Source organism: Vanessa atalanta, chromosome 8 (assembly GCF_905147765.1).
Source record: "Vanessa atalanta chromosome 8, ilVanAtal1.2, whole genome shotgun sequence".
Classification (NCBI taxonomy): Eukaryota; Metazoa; Arthropoda; class Insecta; order Lepidoptera; family Nymphalidae; genus Vanessa; species Vanessa atalanta.
This window is the reverse complement of record NC_061878.1, coordinates 6,994,870-7,009,196: the sequence shown is the minus strand read 5'-3', so window position 1 is coordinate 7,009,196 and position 14,327 is coordinate 6,994,870. Positions and strand designations below refer to the sequence as shown.

Below are 14,327 nucleotides of genomic sequence, written 5' to 3'. Positions count from 1 at the left end.
TTTTTTTAATGACAATGGATTTACGTTACAGAAAGAATATAATCATAAGATCACAGCTACAGTGTGTTTTTAATATAAAAACCATAGTTACAATATTAATTGCTTGTATTCAGATAATATTCTAAGCCGAGACTACCAAGCAAGATAAACACATCAACTATAAGATGTTGTTTACCAATTGGACAATATCATGAATAGTATGAGACAATTTTTTTTTCAACAAAATTTAAGGTAACTATAACCTAACATAAAACTTAAATCTACAAAGAAATACAAGTGTTATTAACACAAATAATTATTTTTACAAATTAACCTAAATTTGTGAAAACAATTATGTATATTTGTATTTTTTAGAGTACAAATTATAATTATGTGTTGACAATCTTCGATCAAGTTGGAGATTTATCATATTTAACCCTTTAACCGCCATGGATAAAATAAGGGGTGGCGTGCCCCCAGTGCCGCGCCGGCAACGTTAAGCCTAATATTGTAAATCATATATTGTTATCGATATATTGATGAATTAAATTCATTTGCAAAATTTTAATCAAAGATTTACTAATACTACTAAGTTTATAGTGTTCATAATATTTATAATCCTGCGGAGCTGAATCCTCCTTCGTGTTTTTTGCGTCGTACATCAGTAAAGGCGTTCATGGATAGCCTGCACTAGTAATGTTTCAGTATATATTATATTCTATTTTCATTTATTTCTACACCACTAATTGCATTAGTGGTGATGATGCAGGTAGCTGTATTTTGCACTGAGAAACCCCATTTATTTATGTTCATTTGTTAAAAATTCGTATGTGCAATATGAGTGTTGCGCAATGTGGCACCTTGTAATTTTTTTTAAAACCTGTTCTATACTGAGCTGGCGGTTAAAGGGATAATTTTAAATTCCTGTACAGGTTATATTAAACAAAACATAGGACTTACAATATTATAATTCAACTACAAAAACATAACTACAGTACAAAATAGGTACTTACATTTATAAAAAAAAAATATCAACTATTGAATCAGTATTTTATTAAGATTAAAGTACGTAACATTTGAAAATAGCCCCAATTTCTGCTTTATAAATAAAAAATTGAGATAAACATGTATGTCATTTTACATGTTTTAATTTTTATATCCACCAATTCTTACTAGTAAACGAAAATACACAACGACGTTTTTATAGTCGAATTGTTGTTGTAGTTTTATTTTTATTTTCTGTTTTTATAGTCCAATTATTGTACAAACAATACATACCATTTGAAATCGGCGTGAAATTGGAATCGGATGTATATTATACAGCATGAAGCATATGTTTTTATGTATCAGTGCAATTAGTTCAAAAAGTAAATTAAATTAGATGACGCGTATTGTACTTTACACATATAAAATTGGACACGTTTTTCAAATAAAATTCTACTAAAAATATAATTGACTATTTTTATTAAAAAATAAGTTATCAGTTAGCTTTAGCGTTTATTGCTTGAGTAGATGAAATATGTTAAAACTGAGTTTGTTATTATAGGAACGTTAGGATAAATTCTAACTTTTATCTATGACTTTAATGTTTTTATTTAAAAATAATATCACAACGTACTAAACAAGAAACTTAAGCTCATATGTATATTTTCCTAAAATTTCTCAGTTATTTGTAAAGGTCTTTATTGCATTGTCAAAATTAAGGAGTGTGTACACATATGTGTATTTAAAGTAAAACAATAAAAAATACAGAACTCATTTAGTACATAATAGCATCGCGTTCTTGACATTTGACTATTCTTTAAATTATTTGAGATCAAAATAAACATTTAAAATGTTACTGACCAAAATGTCTTAATTACCTGACGAGTTTTCTTTAATTCCATCCCGTCCATATAACAAGTATATATAAATTTATTTTAAAGTATAAACAGTCTGATAAAATATAATATCTAATACTACTGTATTATTTTATATATATTTTCAATTAGATCATTATTTAATATAAAAAAATACAGATTATTTGAGAACAGATAATATAATGGCAAGAAATTAGGACGCCACTTGTTGCCACTGTTGAATATTATGCAAGTATTTTTTGGTGTAATTACTTAGATATTCACTTTTAATCACTAATAGTAATTATAAATCGTTGTTTTAAGAAATATTTTGTTCCTGTCAATTATATTTTTAAATCCATTTTTGTAAGGATTTTGATTGCACGATTTTAAACTAAAATAAATGAAAATTTGATTAAATAATTAATATGAACATCACTAAATTTTGAGATCTAACAAAAAATATCTAGATAGCTAATTGAAATAATGCCCTTTGCAAGTCAAGATATAAATTCAGATTTTTAATTCACACCTACTTAATATTCAGGTAAATTAAAAAAAAAAAACATTGACAATTATTAGAATGATTTTTACATCAATATTGAAACTACCGTCAATAATAATTATTTTCTTAACCTATTTCCTATTGTCTTTTGTGACACTTATAACTAAATCGACATATGGTGTCTTAATAAATTTGAAAGAAGCGTCTTTAGTAGGTGGGCTTTGCCTACAAGGAAGTAAAGTATTCATGAATGTAGATAAAACATTATTTCATTTTATGTAATTTGTACATAATTATATCAGATTAAAAAAGGCCATTCCTAAATGGTTATCTTATATCTAAAGTTTATTTTATTTTTATTTTGTGAAGTTTCAATTTAAATCCTAACATTTCCGAGAGTACTCCAGAAAGTGCTGATAATATGACGACCTTAGTGATCGTATACAGATAATGATTGGCACATATACCAGATATTTTAAAAGGTGAATCCAGCTCCTGGAAAAATTAATGGAATTTATTCGAAATTCGATGAACACAAATATATATTATAACATGATTATATTATTATTTCTTACCTTGAGCAAGTCCGCAGCTAGTTTGAGTACGTTATTGGCAACTATGAGTTGTTCCTTGCTCTCGGGTCGCTGTTCGATCGCTAAATGTAAGTTTATTTGCTCTGTCAGTATAGCGGAGAGACATCCACGATATTTACGATTTACATTGCTGCCCAAAGTCAGGAGACGTAATAGATAAATACCAAGGCAACAACTCCAAACCATAGCCTCGAGCAGCCAGCCTCTTTCAAGGGTTACAGAATCCTGAAATGATATATAGATTGAGCTATTTTTAGATAAACTTGTTTGTTTGCTATTCCATTAAAAAATATTAAAAATACATGAGTTTTTACTTGCCAACAATGATAAATAGTTTAGGAGCATAATATATATAGTAAAACATAAAGTTCTTTGAGATGTTTTTTTGGAAAAAATTCGCTAGCGTCACAATTCAGAACTTACCCGCAGTAATTGAGCGCTCACACAAGCTAGTAAAGTAAGGGTAAGCATAAATGCAGCTGACACGATTACATCTACAGATCGCTGAGGCCCTCGTCTCTGAAATATTTAAAATTAACATTAGATTATCTATAAATAATATTATAAATGTGAAAGTAACTTTCTGTCTGTCTGTTACTATTTGACGGCCAAACCATTGAATTGAATTTGATAAAATTTGGTATGAAGCAAGCTTGAACTGCAAGGAAGGAGGCTACTTCTTATGGTTAACACCTAACGACCAACTCATTAACGCAAGTGACGCCGTGGGTGGCAACTAGTAAGCTAGTTAAAGTTAGATAGAGTTTCTAGCAATTGCGTAAAACCGATGCCTGTACCCAGTCTGACTTAGGCCAGAGAAGAAGACCTCTACACACTAAAGTGCTATTTATTTTACAAATAAGTGTTCATGGTCGAGATATAAAATAGTTATTAACCCTTTAGGTCTGACCATCGACTGCGTCGTTAATCTAAAAAATCTATTTCTTATTGTCCCCGTTAAACATATTCTAAAGTGGAACAATGCAATAACAATTAATGTATCATTCAATGTTAATAGAGAGCGACAATGTACTGATTTCTACACTTAGCTTATAAATTATATGTACAAGTGTATACTTGCATTATATTATTTACTAGCTGAACCTGCGGCTTTACCAGCGCGAAATCTAAAAAACATAAACCTCCAACTCGCGTATTACATATTAGGGGTAGAGTTTTGTAAAAACCTAGCGGATATCTATACCCTATAAGGAGCCAAATTTCAGTTTGTGTACAAGTATTACAGTTTCTCAGATTTCGTGATTAATCAGTAAGTGGTATTTCGCAATTATATATATAGATTTAGAATGATAGTAGAAAAAGCCCAAGCCTTCTATTTAAGAAAAAACAAGGCTTTTGTCTGACATTTATGAACTACTATTTAACTTATAGTGTGGCACGACGCTTATATTTATTAAGGTAATAAATCGAAAATCAACGATCATTATAATTGATATAAGTTCTTACCCGTAAATATGATCTCGTTGACAGCCACGTCTTGATATTCCTGACTGTGTTAAGTCTGAAATGCGGCAATTCCGATTTCCGCGCCCTCCTCGCTGACGTCAGATGCGAGAACAGTTTCGCATACAGGAACCTCTGTTTGTACGCACGTTCTGCCACAGCAAGGAGAAAAAACACGAGACCGCTTAATGTGAATCGTAGAATGCTAGATAGAATGTTTGATGTGACTTCCCTGTATAGAACAATGGAAGCAAATACGTTACATATTTATAAAGTAGAATGTACTTGTTTTATATGATACATGTATGAAGGCGGACTGGCGAATGGTAAGTTTTCATCACCGCCTATAGACATAAGCAGCGTAAGAAATATGAACCGTAATTTGGATCAACCTTGGGAACTAAGATGTTACGTCCCTTTTGCCTGAAAAATATAATACACTGGCTCTCGTTGTTGTTTGGTGGTAGAAGATGTGATGAGTAATTTTTTTAAACCATAATTGAAGATATTTTTTTAATGGTATGGTCAGTTCAATCCACGAAGACGCGCCCCACTATTTTCAGCGAGGTGAAAGAGCGTGGAGTGAGAAGTTCGGTGTTCATAGCTAGTTCACGTACCCAATGCCTAATCAATTTGTTTCTCAATTTTTTTGTTCTATGTTTTATTTTTAAATTAGCAAAAATTAATGATTGAAAAATGGATAAACTTGTACCCAATCTTTGCAGTATTGGATATTGGCAAATAATATTACATTAGAAACAAGTTCTAAAGAGAACTATACGATATGACAATAAAAAAAGACATATTCAGACGAGTTATTAAATGGTCATGGTTTTAATGGTCATGCAATAGGCTTGCCCAACTAAATCCAATCGAAAAAATATGGAGTATAGCAAAACTTCTATGGTTATATAATCAAAATAATACTTTAAGAACTGCGGTATAAATGAAGCCTTTTTATTTCCATATAAACAGTAAAGTTTGAGCCAATACATGACCAAGACGAAAGCCAAAATAAAAGACAATTATTTGAAATATTATGATTTAGAAACTAAATCAAAATTTTTTTTTTACTGTGAATGACGATTCATGTTTCTTATTCATATTAATAATATAGGAATAAACGTTAAGCAAACATAAGTGAATTTATTCACGCATATACTTTCCTGAAATGATTCAATATTTTTATCATTTTCCGAGCATGGCAAGGGCTTCACGATACTAAATTATGTATTTAAAAAAAACTTTTATTTAAAAATAATAATATTATTGATTTATTATTTATTGGAAAACAATAATACTGTATATTGATTTTGATTTGCATATTACCTCGTTATTTGAAATCAGAAATATGTGGTAGAGCTTATTTTCAGTACAGTATGAATCTCTTCTGACATAAAGCTTAGTGTGAGTGTTCGCACATTGATACTCTGACCGTAGCGATAGAACTCACACTGTAGCATATTTGTACTTAACACATTTGCACTGTATCAATTGTTAAAAGTGGGACGCTTTATCGTGGATTGAACTATCTATATTTCCAAGGCCGCCTTAAACTATTTCGGGGCCGTAAGGGCACACGAAAATATGGGGACCTGGTGAATGACTCTTTTTTTCTCTTCTTCACTTAACATATAAATACTGATATAATAAATATACATTATTATATATATTATAATGCCTGTTGCGAGAGCCCACCCCCTACATCGCGTCACCGTACTTGGTACGTATATATAATGTTTGTTCATGTTGCATATCGATTTGTCATAATAGTTCTTAGTAGTTTATGTAATAGTTATGAAAGAAAATAAACCTCTTCAAATAAAAACTTAACGATGTCCAATACTTTTGAAATTGAGATGTGACCTTGAAACATATACAATACAAGTGTTCATAAACAACAAAATTCAAATGAAGCTAAACATAACATATAAATACAAAGGATTTTGTAAAACTTCTAAAAAAATTAAAGTCGTTTAAAAATAAAGTAAAGTAGGTAATTACGCAGAATTTATGTTAGTTTTGAAGTTTGCTTTGTAGAAACAATACAACTAGTTCAGATAATAATAATATAGATAAGATACCTTTGTATTGTTTAAAGTAGTAATAAGTAGTTTATGAACGTCTAGAAATTAAATCTATTCAATATATATTTTACTCAAGTAGATTATTACAAGCTTTTCGAATTAACCACAAAAGCAAAAACCTTAAAAATGACTATTATTAATCGACTTCTAAAAGTATTATCAGTTTGATGATTCTACTAAATTGGTTTCATTTCCCTTCACATGTAAATTTTTTATTTCACATATATACTATCCCAACCAAAAGAGGAAACTCAAACAACATTTGACATTGAATCTATTCATTATGAATTTGCGAAAAAATGGCGTTTCGAACGTCAACGAAACTGTTATCGGAACTTTAGAAGTGAAATTAAAGAGGACATAAGTAGTGAAGTGGAATTATAGCATAATTTAAATAAAGTGAGAATCGAGAACTGTTAGAAGTGCACAATATAGCTGAGCTATTACACAATTTTATAGTAATATGTTAATATAAGGTTTGTCTATTTTTATTACGCCTTCGATTGGAATACACTACAACCATTTTATTTATATATTTATCGATTAATATAGTTTATAATATATATTTTATTCAAGTATAGGTATGAATGTGAGCTTACCAAATGTTATTACCAAATGCGGCGTTGAGCGTGCAATACACAGAACCCTGCGTGTAGTTCACAACGAGTGACGGTATGTAGCTTATGAGAGATAATGTTTGCAGTTCCTCTTCGCTCCTATTGTCTTGTTCTATAGCCACCTGGAAACGAAATCAACACTTACGAAAATTGTACGAAAAAGTGCTAAGAAAATTAAAATCGATCCAATAAAATAAATCAATTAGTCTTGCCTGAGTTTTTATTCGATAAAATATACCATGATCAAACCTTAATTTCGCTCGTAGAAAAGGCCAAAATTTACGACAATGACTAACTGTATTCTATTCGTGGACTACAATCATAGTCGAATGCTCCTTGTTTTACTTAGAGGTAGGGAAATGTGCAAGCCGGTCTCGGTAGATACCGCCCACTCGTAAGATATCCTACCACCGAACAGCAATACATTGTATTGTTCTGATTCGAAGGGCGAGGCACATGAGGTCGCGCTACCTGCAGCAGGCGCGCGGCGGGCGCCACGAGCGCGACGAGCGCGGCCAGCAGCAGGCCGGCCCACGCGCAGCCCTCGGCCGCCATGGCCCGCTCGGCGCGCGCCACCACGCACCAGCTGATGTCCACGGCCGACAGCTCGGCGCGCAGCGTGGACCCGCGCTCCCACATCGTGCACTTCACTGCGGGCGCCACTTACGCTTACTACTCGTCAACTAGATTGCGATAGTTCATTTTTTCCTTAGATTTGATATTCAGTTCAAATTCAAGGACATGTAAACTTTAGTTTCGTATAGTACGGCAGTGATTCTCAAACTTTTTGAAAGCGGAGAACACTACGTTTTGATTAAATAAATAATTGATGACGATATCTCCACTAGTTGAATGTGATATTTTAAGGACTTATATTATTGTTGTTTTAAGATGTGGTCTGCTGGAACAATCTTCTCCCAGAACTCGATTTGCGAAAATGACATCTAGAAACACTTCTGTATATAGGGTATCAATATTTCTAATGTCATATTTTTCGATTGTCATAAATAGCAACCAAATTTTAATAATAAATTGTGAAATTTCATTTGAATGTGATGAATGCGCTGAAGACATCTTAACTAGATAGACTATTTCACTAACATTCACTCAAATAAAACCAGAAAGGAAAGAATCTTTAACTTATTAAAAGTTATCTTAAATTTTCTACTAAGCGAAAGGGACTTATAAAACTGTTGCCTTTGTACCTGTGTCACTCGAAGGATCCAAAATGGCAAACGGGTCCCACGAACTGTCGCCGGTGTAGTGGAAACCCACATCCGAGTGTCCAGCTTCTGATTGCGATTCGTAGCTGCTCTCCTCACCTTATACGAAAAAATACATTCAAAACACCACCGATGTAATTCAACATCACGATATACTGACGTACAAACGATGTATCGATTATGAATAAGAAATAGTCTTACTCATTGAAATAAAACTAGTTTTTAACGGATTTAATCGCGTATATTAATTATTTTAACATCCCGACGTTTCGAGCACTTTGCAGTGTTCGTGGTCACGGGCAGACTAAGGTGACATTTGTCTGTTCGAATTAAAAAGAAATATTATTTACAACTACCGCCAACGATTTCTTAATTGGTATCTTGAGTAGCGTTCCGGTTGCACGCAGAAGACACTAACTGTATCTTTAGGTCTTGCAGTCTGTTGGATTTGGGATTTTAAATTTTTAATAAGTGGATCCCAAGTGTTAGAAAGTCTCCAACCATCTTCTCTATTGAAGTTCGGATGTTTTTGAATTTCAATAGCCTCGCGTATCATTCTAGGAATGAATCTGTGTTCTCTAGCGAGGATCTGTGGTTTATCAAATCGAATAAAATGGTTAGGTTTATCCAGAGCATGTTCACAGACTGCAGACTTTGAAGAACGTCTATTTTTGACATCTCCTATATGTTCCTTGACCCTAGTACCGATACTTCTCTTTGTTTGGCCTATGTAAGATAAACCACACTCACATTCGAGTTTATATACTCCCGCAGTTTGTAATTCGTAAAATAATTAATATACGCGATTAAATCCGTTAAAAACTAGTTTTATTTCAATGTGTAATAATCGCGAAAATCTAAGACAACAAATAGTCTTACTGTTAGTGATTTGCCCGACCCAGTCTGACATGGTATGGTGCGAAGGTAATGCGATTGATGGCGCGGAAGCTGAACATTCACCATCGGATGTCGAACTCTGGTAGTTCTCTAATTTCTAAAGAAATTATTGCATTTAAAACAACGTTAACTATAAAAGCAGATGAATGTTTCACACAAACACGAATCATGCAATCGGAACAGTCTGAAGAGCCAATACCTGATTTATTGCGTTGTAAATTCCTTCCATCTATCACCTAGTGTTATAGAAATTGTACGAGTTAATAAAAAAAAAATCATGTACCGTTATTATTATTTGATAAATTAGAATAAGTTTTAGAAATAATAAACCAGAATTATATTTTATTCATTATGAAATATCTCTAACCTTTTGTTTACGTTTGACAGTCGTGAAATCTTCATCGCTCGTTTCGGGTGGAGGCGCGTCTTTGGCCCAGGAATTCCGAAACCTTACACCAGTCCTTTTGACCGTGGGATGTGTCGCTGTTACTGCGCTATCAGAGTCGGGATCGAATGACTTCTCTTCTTGTTTGTTTTCTTTCATAGACGTACTTACACCTTCACATTGAACCTTCTCTTCGGCGGTATCTTTACTATCATCGATAAATACTTTCAAAGGTGGTTGAACTTTGGCCTGTTGACTTTCGCTAGTCGTCTTTGCTTTGACAGTACTCGGCTTGCTCTGAGAAGCTAAATCTTTGTTACGAGTCTCTCCATCGCTACAGTTCGAATTATATCCATTGAGACTTTCAAACCCATCGTCACCATCAGCGAATATTGGTTTGTTATTGTCGCTTTGTCTTACGTTAAATATCTCCAAGTATTTCTTTGTTAATATATTAGGTTTGTAGCGAAATGAGGAGCTCGGTGTCGCGTCTTCTGGGGGTGGGGTGAATGTTACTATGGGAGCGGTCGCGTCAGGTTTTTTCCAAGACATATAGTCTTCGTCGTCGGAATCTTTCACTTTGGTTTTGGGTATAGTTTTGGCTTTAAGTTTAGATTTTAAGTCTGGTCCTGTGTCATTAATTAAATCTTTTTTACGCTTTCTGGAAAATATAAAAAATATTGGTCATGCGTTTTACAAAATAATATGGAAGATATTGAAATTTAGTCAGTTTGTTATTACGCAATGAATATTATTGTTGTTAATTGTTATTGCAAAAAAATGTTGCAAAGTTAAACAAACCTTTCTATTTAAAGATTATTAAAATTATATTTTATACTAAAATCAGCAATTAACCACTGCATTTTATGTGGCGTATTTCAGACATATATTCCATTTGAAACAAAAAGAAAAATCAGTAAAGCTAGTTCATTCAATGTTCTCGTTTGTTTAATATATGACTGAACGTCGAAGAAATGTCGCAATGTCTAATTGATAGATACATTTGAATACATTGTTAATAATATTAATCACCTGAGACCTGTGTCTGTGGAGTCAGAGCGAGAGAGTCGCCGTCTAAATTTCGATGGCTTAGTAAAAGTACTTTTGCTTTGGCTCGACGTTGCTCCACTTTCAGCGGAACAACCACCGCTGCCACCATCACAATCCGACCTAGCTTTCCTTTAAAAAAATACCTTATTTAGACTACAGAGTATTGCAACGCATTCTATCTATAGCGCCACTCGTATACCTGAAATACCTCGGCAATTTTCTTCTATATGTCGACCTAGGTCGCACTCTGGCTAGTTCCATCTCAGTTGTGCTCACTATTTGCGAATGTACTATACTCAGTACAAGCATTAGGCCCACTGGTACAATCCAACAGTTTGACTAAAACGTAATTTAAATCTAATAAATATAATGTCCCAAGAAAGTGATATAGAAAAAAGTAAATTAACAGTAGATGTCCAACAGCTCAGCAGACTCTCCTGGGTAAGCCTACTCAGGTGAGTCAAGACAATGATTGAGAGCTTAACCATTACATTATTATTCTAGTTGGGGGGTATAAATGATCCTTCCAAGATTCCTCAAACTATTTTATCGTCAAGTATGAGATAACAATTATTAATTTAAAAGCAGATGGAAAAGTTATAAGATAAATGAATTTGTTATTCAGGTGTAAATTTAACTTACATCAATTTCAATAGAGGCAGGAGCGATGAACATTATAGATATATTAATAACTTGCAGCATCCATACAGCCAATAGGAACTTGGCGCAAGCTGGGGACGTTTGTTGCGCCCACCACTGATACAATGCTGGTAGGAATACAAGGCGCACTAATGCAAACCATACTACTCTTCGCATGCCAAGAGTTGGCTTTGCTTTAGGGAACGATGAACCTGTATAAATATATAAGACAATATTAGTTTGTTGAAGGTATAACTGATTATTTTATTTATAATATGTAGGCGACTGAGTCACCTGATGGTTAGTGGTCATATACATTGATGCTTTAAGAAATAAAACCACTCTTTATGTAGCAAATGGGCCACCAAACTTGGGAACTAAGAAGTTATGTGCACAGAGGGTGCCTGTAATTACCCTAGCTTACTCAGCCTTCAAAGAGGAACACAACAAGTAATCCTCTTTTTGTAATAATCACCCTTAATTTCTTTTGAAATAATATTCATTAGGAAATATAAGAAATTCATACAAGTGGATAGTAACTACAAGAATTGTCTTCCTTTTCATATTTTTGGGCTTTTTTTTATATAGAGATGCAAGTCTTGTTATGATTTCATTGATCATTTTCAGATTTAAAGCCTATTATATACAAAGACATTAGACTGTTTACACAAGTGTTTGATGTGTCAAGAATGTAATATCGAGAATGGTGTCATTATCCACTCAATATTAAAATTATGATAAAAGTAAAATAGGTTATAGGTATTTTTTTAATCCTGTGGGATAACATAGATTATCCACAAAAGATAAATATAGATATATAAGCATCTATCTAGTACAGAATGATACCCTTAAAGATTGTAAAAATGTTATTGTACCTCGGACTAAGTCCACATCTATTAGGTAAGATCTTGCATGTGATGAAAAATCAACTATACGGCGACGGTATGTGCCTCGCATCAACAGCTGTTCCACCATTGTCTCCCATTCTTCTTTGTCATATGAACTAATTTTCTTTTGGTACCTTAAGAAAGAGTTTTTACTTGATGTAATTTATACTAAACACAACACAACTTCGATAAGATTTCAAAGCATATTGTTGTTGTACTTATAATAAAGTACAACAGTTAAATTCATTGATTACATTTTAATTTGAATAAAAAGATTATTTAATTTATTACATAGGAATTATTTTTATTAAGGCCTTAACATGTATATATAAATCAAAAATACCTTATACATAGTTATATGCATTTAGTTACATTTGTAATAAAGCTATTTATTTAAATGTAAGAGTCATGTTTGAAAATATTTAAATAACAGAAAGGATCTAATAGAATAGTATTTACAACTTGGCAAAAAGGCTTATTCTATTTATAAAGCAAACAAAACTATATTCATTCCTAAATATAGTCTGGTACTGCCATAAAGTAATTATTTAAATATTTATTCTGGTACTGACATAAAGTAATTATTTTATTATTTAATACATTAGTTGTTATATAAGAAATTAACTTACTTAAACTATCACATGTTACTATAAAATACTCTTTTTTTTTTCAAATAAACTTTATAAAATCAAGATGGATACTTGGAATAATATGCTTTTTTTAGTAATTATTTTGATAGAACTCAGGTTTATTAATACATGCAATATTAGTATTATAATTAGACTTACCAAGCTGCCAGGTGTTTCATGTTGGATGAAACAATTATTTATTTGAATCTTTTAATTTTCCCTACCCTGAAACAATGCATGTGTTGGTGGTTTGCATGGTTTATTGAAGCTATACAGTTGAGCAGTATATCCTTATTGTTCATTAATTTATTTTAAGCTCATTTAACTCGATTACTTTCGAAGACTGATAAGTAAAAATAACGAATGGACAAAGCCAATGATTTAAACAGTAATAATTTTACTTGACATTTTATAACATATTAAATCGTTTTTTATATATTCTTCTTTTGTTATAGACCCAAAATTAACTGCACATTCCGTATTTTTTGATATTTTTTAACCGTTATTGTGAGATGCGCTACTTACCAATTATAATTTTTATATTAGGTATGTTCTACCGATAACAACGTTTGTGTATATTATATTTATAAACGTAATATTCATTTGTATCATATAACAAATATTAATCATTCTTTCACCTTAACTAATCAAAAAAATTAATACATAACTCGGTCAACATTTTTAGAAATACAAACACTTCTTTCGCCTATATATTTTTGACAACTGCTGATGCCTGACAGTCTGATCTGATGGTGAGTTAAAAGACGACTGACGTTTTAAAATATTTGACATTTAGCGCTATACCGGTAATAAATCATTCTAAGCATTACCTACTTGACAAGATAATCCATTATTTTGTAAATAATATTATTTATCTAGATACTGACTATATTTTATGGAATATATGTTTGTAACTTTTAAAAATATTCAGAGTCACCAAATATGACTAACTAAACATAATATACCTACTTAACATTGTTTTTATTGCATGTTGAAAACACAAAAAAAAACCTATTTTCTTTGGTCGAGACGAAGCTTTTAGCGGCTACAAGAAAATAATATCCCAGATTTAGATCTTATAAAAGTGGATTCGTTAATGCATCTAGCAGTCTGATGAATTGATTCTGAGACTTATAGAATAAAGATACCTACCCTGTGTTTTTACATAAACTTTTACGTTGTAATATCCCCTGCACTCTTCAAAGACAACCTCGAAGTCAATGAAGAAGTCTTCGACATAAATTATTTATAATCCAAAAACTCAGATTGTGTTGGTGTCTGGCAATAAAATAAAGGCACATTAGAATAACATAGTTCAAATTATAAATAATATGATATAACAACAGCACGAAGAGCACGTCTGTGAAGACCTTGAGATTAACCGCTAGTCGCTGTACGGAGCTGTTGGGACGGATAGCAAGTATTTGTTTTTATTATAAACTAGCGATCCGCCCCTGCGTCGCACGGTTTCAATGCTGATAATAAATATACTACAGAATGTCTTACAACGTTCACAGTTTTTCAGTCGAAAGAC

The 14,327-nt window shown here is 32.2% G+C and overlaps 1 protein-coding gene across 4 annotated transcripts; it reads right to left on the bottom strand.

The window, feature by feature from the left end:
* Positions 1–27: 27 nt before the first annotated feature.
* On the bottom strand, positions 28–14,091 carry LOC125065556 (protein PHTF1). Of its 4 annotated transcripts, none has more exons than XM_047673232.1 (15): positions 13,319–13,534; positions 12,953–13,018; positions 12,153–12,298; positions 11,281–11,489; positions 10,838–10,977; positions 10,621–10,767; positions 9,571–10,249; positions 9,403–9,439; positions 8,289–8,405; positions 7,555–7,733; positions 7,066–7,205; positions 4,383–4,611; positions 3,339–3,434; positions 2,898–3,140; positions 28–2,817 (listed from the first exon to the last, which is right to left on the bottom strand). In XM_047673232.1, the coding sequence occupies exons 2-15, from the start codon at positions 12,970–12,972 to the stop codon at positions 2,668–2,670; spliced, it is 2,532 nt and encodes an 843-aa protein (XP_047529188.1). In that variant the 5' UTR covers positions 12,973–13,018; positions 13,319–13,534; the 3' UTR covers positions 28–2,667. The 4 variants fall into 4 exon arrangements, with proteins under 4 accessions (XP_047529188.1, XP_047529186.1, XP_047529185.1 ...); XM_047673230.1 differs by lacking the exons at positions 9,403–9,439; positions 13,319–13,534 and adding exons at positions 9,186–9,300; positions 13,946–14,091 and having other exon boundaries at positions 29–2,817; XM_047673229.1 differs by lacking the exon at positions 9,403–9,439 and adding an exon at positions 9,186–9,300 and having other exon boundaries at positions 29–2,817.
* Positions 14,092–14,327: the final 236 nt, after the last annotated feature.

Bases quoted from the DNA above. Each gene is read 5' to 3' on its own strand.
- LOC125065556 (XM_047673230.1), bottom strand. From the start codon at position 12,972: ATGAAACACCTGGCAGCTTG. The intron at 7,734-8,288 runs GTACAAAGGCAA...TGGCGCCCGCAG, and splicing joins GGATCCTTCGAGTGACACAG to TGAAGTGCACGATGTGGGAG. The intron at 2,818-2,897 runs GTAAGAAATAAT...TAATTTTTCCAG, and splicing joins TAGCTGCGGACTTGCTCAAG to GAGCTGGATTCACCTTTTAA.